Source organism: Penaeus vannamei, chromosome 15 (assembly GCF_042767895.1).
Source record: "Penaeus vannamei isolate JL-2024 chromosome 15, ASM4276789v1, whole genome shotgun sequence".
Classification (NCBI taxonomy): Eukaryota; Metazoa; Arthropoda; class Malacostraca; order Decapoda; family Penaeidae; genus Penaeus; species Penaeus vannamei.
In genome coordinates, this window is record NC_091563.1 from 5,273,449 (window position 1) to 5,278,448 (window position 5,000).

A 5,000-nucleotide genomic window follows, 5' to 3' on the forward strand; every position below is an offset into this window, starting at 1 on the left:
TGTGTGTGTGTGTGTGTGTGTCTTTTAACCTTTCTTTTCCTACCGATTTTTTCCTAGAAATATTAGTCCCTTTTGTTCTGGCTATCTAACTTACAATATTTTGTGTCCAACTTTTATTGTTTATTTTTTCCTTAGATGTGAATTAACTTTTGGTGGTTCTGTTAATCTTTGCCATCTCAACATGTGCACAGTATTTTTTTCATTTTCATGTTTGTAGGTGTTTTTATTCATTACCTTTGTATTTGTTTGCACACAAAGCTAGGTGCATCCTTAGTATTTACACTCATAGGTGATATGTAGTCTTCAGATATACTCAGTGTCATATAAACAAGTCATTATTATCGCCCTTTTGTGTTGTCAAGATGCTTTTTGTTCATTATCTGAAATATATTATTTTGGCTCTCTCAGTAACTTGTTTTGCTCAGATCCTTACAGTTGCTCATGTTATCTTTGCCCATGCAGTAAGACAATGCGCATTTCCCTTCAATAAAGTTCGTTTTGTCACTCTTACTTGAAATCTGTCTTTGAGTAATAGAGAGTCGTTCTTTCACTCCTAATGCTTCCCCTTGGAAACCACTAGTATCCAAGTGCGTTTTTATCTACTAGAACACCGCATTCTTCCATAGAACTATCACCAAGCTTTCCTTCATAATTTATATTTTGTTAATATTGAAGCATTTCCATAATTATAGTTTATTTTACCGTGAAACTTTGGTTGACTCGTATCAAACATCGTTATTGTAGTTTAGTTGCTGTTTGAGATGGATTTTCTGAAAACTACATTTGCTATCTCACATTCTAGTCTTTCACATCATGTAGTCACATACCCACCAACACACCAACACTGGCAGCAACAGTGGCTTTTGGTAATGAGTGTTTAGCACACTCCTTAAGGAGGGTACCAAGCTCAGTGGCTGAAAGCAAGATTAATGAATGAATTATGGTATTCCAGAGATGCTGCAGAGGAAGAGGATCCACCAGTACAAGGTCCCATGCCCTATGAACCTGATGATGCCCCATGGAGGAAAGGAGAATCTGGTATTAGGAAGTTGTAAGTAGCAAGTTCAGCCAAGCAAGGGAGATCTATAGGGAGATATTATCTGTCACTCTTTCTATTATGGAACTTTTTATGTTGTTCATAGGGGTCTTGTCTGAGTGGAATGTATGTAGTTTGCATGTTGATATCATGCCCCATATGACTATACATTTGTAAAACCTCTTTGTGAAATGCTGATTTAATTGTCAAGTTAAATCTGAGATAAACTTAGTAAATGATTACATGTGAATAGATAAATGTCTTATATATATCTGCAAAAAGTTGTAGTAATCATGATAAATATCTAGGTGTGCATGCGCATTCCCAAGCCAATGTTGTTTGTGTATATAAGTAATCAATATGAATGGTTTTAACCCCTATGATCCGGTTACATCGGCACTCTTATGCGGACTAAAATCCAGGGATTAGGCCTACCGTGGGTGCCACTCTCCTGGGAGTGTGGTGTGTACGCCTCGCTCAAGCAAATATTCATGTGCGGTGTCGAGTCTCTGTGCCCCTGCTCATAGCAACTTTTTCATAGATGAATTTTTGCTATATTTTCATATGAGGAGAACTGCATTTTTTTCTTTTTTTTTCTTTATGCTGTATCATGCTCACAATAGCTTGTTTTCATTATTCAGTCTCCATATTATTCTCTGTGCAAAGCAGGTAATATTGTATTGTCAGTGTTATCTTTTCTATATTTTGATATTATTCAGATTTGAAAAATTATCATTCACTTGCGCTATATGAAGAGAGATATAGATTATTTTCGTTGTTTACACTTCATACTATCAGTTGAAGTAGCATAGATGGGGCAGTAATAAAAGAACATCAAATTCTTTTATGTAAAACCATTTTTGCTGTTTACAAGTTTTCAAATGCTAAATTTGGAATTTATTATGCTTTCTCATGCTGGAAATGTAGTTTTTATTGACAAGACTCCATTTTATATATCCAAATAGTTAGTCTTTGCAATACAGGTATTACTGTATTTGCGTTTTCTGTATTGTTCAGTTTATAAAAATCAACATTTACATATACTATATCATATCAGTAATAAACTGTTTTAGTTATTTGCACTAAATGTTATATCTCTAAGTTGTTTATATTCCATTCAATACAAACATCAAACAAATGAAGGATGAACAAATGTTTTTCTCTATACATATTTCTTTATTTATTTCTGTAAATCATACATAGTTTCTACTGTATGTTAAGTTTGGAAGCAGCCGTACTGACATAGCAGCACTTAGCAGCGGCCGCAAATTGTTTGTCTCTCTCGCTGTGTGCTTTGTGCATAACACACCTTACAAAGGCAATATTGGCCACCAGGTGTGGATACCTGAACATGGACAAGATATCTTCCCTGAAGATGGCCCTCTCCCAGGTTTGACCAATGGATGATACTTTCCACCCTTGAGGACTAGTGGAATTCCTGCAGGAGCTCACAAACAGGCCCCTTTGTGAAGGCCCACTGAGTCAAATTCCCTCCCAGTGCTTTGTGCACCAAGAAGGAATTTATGACTGTCATCTCAATAAGTTCATAAAGGACTTTTGTAGTCCACTTGATGGACTTGCAAGAGGTCAGGTAAGACTGAATCAGCTAGTCGGTCATGTCTACCCCCTTCATCCCGACATTGAAGTCAATCACCACGAGAGGTTTTAGCCTCTGGTGACCATGTCAGTCTGAGATTTTAACCATCTGGCTATTGTGGACAGTCGACGACATTATGACGGGCCTCTTGTCGTACCAGTGAAGGCACGACAAGCCCATCTTGTTGTGCCCGAGCTATGATAGTCCACATCACCACAGGCCTTTACCTGCAGTTCCTTCAGCATGTTCTTGCAGTTGACACGGACCATGCCAATCACATCGACACCCTGTCCCTGCAGATAGTGGAAAAGGCAAGGGTAGGTGTACCAGTTATTGGTATGCACCTCATACCCCTTTCCTGGCAAGCATATGCGATTGTTAGGGATGTAGACTATTTGTTGCCAGCACTCCCGGAACTTCCGACTTCCGACACTCTCTAGGGAGGAGTGTAGACTGATGTGAAATGTTGACACAACAGGATGATAATGGCCAAAGCTTCCACAGGCAGTCATTGAAAGTTTCCATCCCGTCATAAGCCAGCACGAGGAGGTAACTACACAGTGTCTCGAACATGTCCTTCATCTTTGTCTGTGAAATATGTGCTGACCTTCGAGGGGGGTCATGCACCGACTTTCGTGGGGTAACGCGCCAACTTTCAAGGGGGTCTCTTCCTAGTCCTCTCTCTTCTAGAAAAATCTTCTCCCCACTTTCTCCCTCTCTTCCTTGTCTTCTCACTCTTTTAGAAAAATCATCTCCCTACTTTCTCCCTCTTTGTAGTCCTCTCTCTCTTTTAGAAAATCCATCTCTTTCAGCCATTTAATGAAGTTTCAAACTGTCCCATGATAGAATGGTAGCCTTATCTTCCCCTCGGCGAATTTTTTTTGATGACGAGATGGCGGCGTCACCCGTAAGTTAGCTCCATTTTTTTCATGACATCACAGTCTCATCATCCGGATCCAAGGGGTTAAGCTCTGGTTTGTTGTTAAAGTTGTGATAGTTCTTTTTTTTTCTTTAGTAATAAAGCACAAAACAACAATATTATATTTATTGTAGGTCTATATTTTCTACGTCTGCTGAACATTCATGACTTTGGTTTTATGTATTCAACACAAGAAAAAATAGTAATGATTATGTGGTAATCTGATCCATCATTGTTTAATTGCCAAAAGTCATGTTTCACTAATTAATCCAGAGTAGAAAATGACTTTGTAAGGAGAAATTATTTATAAGGAGGTTTTACTGCATGATATATGGTCATAGCATGTTCATTTAATTAGAAAGATATTTTATTTTATCACTGTCATCACAAGTGTTTCTTATCATCCTCTCTATCAATATAGTTTGAAATCTCATCAGGATCCTTACCATTGTCTTTGTTGTGATCATTGTCTTCACAATTTTGAAATTTAGAATTAGATGTAATAAACCTTTTTACTAGAGTAATCATATCTGTAGGTAAATTGATATAGAAATTTGCTGTTGAAATAGAATATCATATCTAGACTTCTACTTCAAACATGCATACTTGAATAAATGGTCTGTACATAGCAAATATCACTTAATTGTATGCCAAAATTAATATATAACTGTAGACATAAGTTTCTGAATGATGTGCAACTCTCTCTCTATGTGCATCTTCTATTTATTTTTAAGGATTAGCATAGAAATACTAGCCTTATCTGCTTCCAGTGATGAGTGTACAGACCATATCATGGGCCCAGTGAAGCAGCCGTCGCAAATGTTTGGTAACTCTATATTAATAACACTGACAGCATAAGGGTTTCTGGTTCTTCTCATTTAAAGAAGTATCTAAAAAATTTCACAAGAACCAATTAGAATGTGTTGGTGTTTCACACAGTGCAACTGCCGCTGGGTCCTGTTATAACTTTTCTTCTCAAATGGTTTTCAGCTTTGGGTACTTGAATTCAGTAAGAGAGCGCTTGATAAGTGGTGTAGAAGAGAAGCTTCTGGGCGAAGTGCAGGAAGGAAAGATCAGCTCCTGAAGCTGGGGTAGGCAGGGTCATTACTTTGCAGGCACAATTAACCAAACATTGCCTTATTTTGACTTTTGCTGTTCACTATATTGAAAGTTATGTTAATGTGAAAAAAGGTATGGTGTGCGAGTTATGTCTGCAGGACACTCTAACCTGTTGTTTCTGTGATTTATTTTCTGTTTTTATTTTCCCAACATATGTTGTTATTAACAGATTTACTAATTTTCTGCTCATGTAATGTGAATTTTGGTACTGCAAAGTATAACACATTGAGTTACTAACACTGCACTTCAAAGAAAATTCTTATTTTCTAGAATCATTTTAAAGCAATTGGATATACATATGCCTCATGAAACAACATAACACAAAGGGC

The 5,000-nt window shown here is 37.2% G+C and overlaps 1 protein-coding gene across 4 annotated transcripts in view; it reads left to right on the forward strand.

The window, feature by feature from the left end:
• The window catches only part of Rilpl (Rab interacting lysosomal protein like), a 241,400-nt gene that overhangs the window by 225,896 nt on the left and 10,504 nt on the right, over positions 1-5,000 (forward strand). For 2 of the 4 annotated variants that reach the window (XM_070130385.1, XM_070130387.1), the window contains 2 exons: positions 953-1,051; positions 4,543-4,643. In XM_070130385.1, coding sequence (XP_069986486.1) covers positions 953-1,051; positions 4,543-4,636 — 193 coding nt within the window. In that variant the 3' untranslated portion in view covers positions 4,637-4,643. The remainder of the gene's footprint in view (positions 1-952; positions 1,052-4,542; positions 4,644-5,000) is intronic. The other 2 variants (XM_070130386.1, XM_070130388.1) reach the window with 1 other exon arrangement.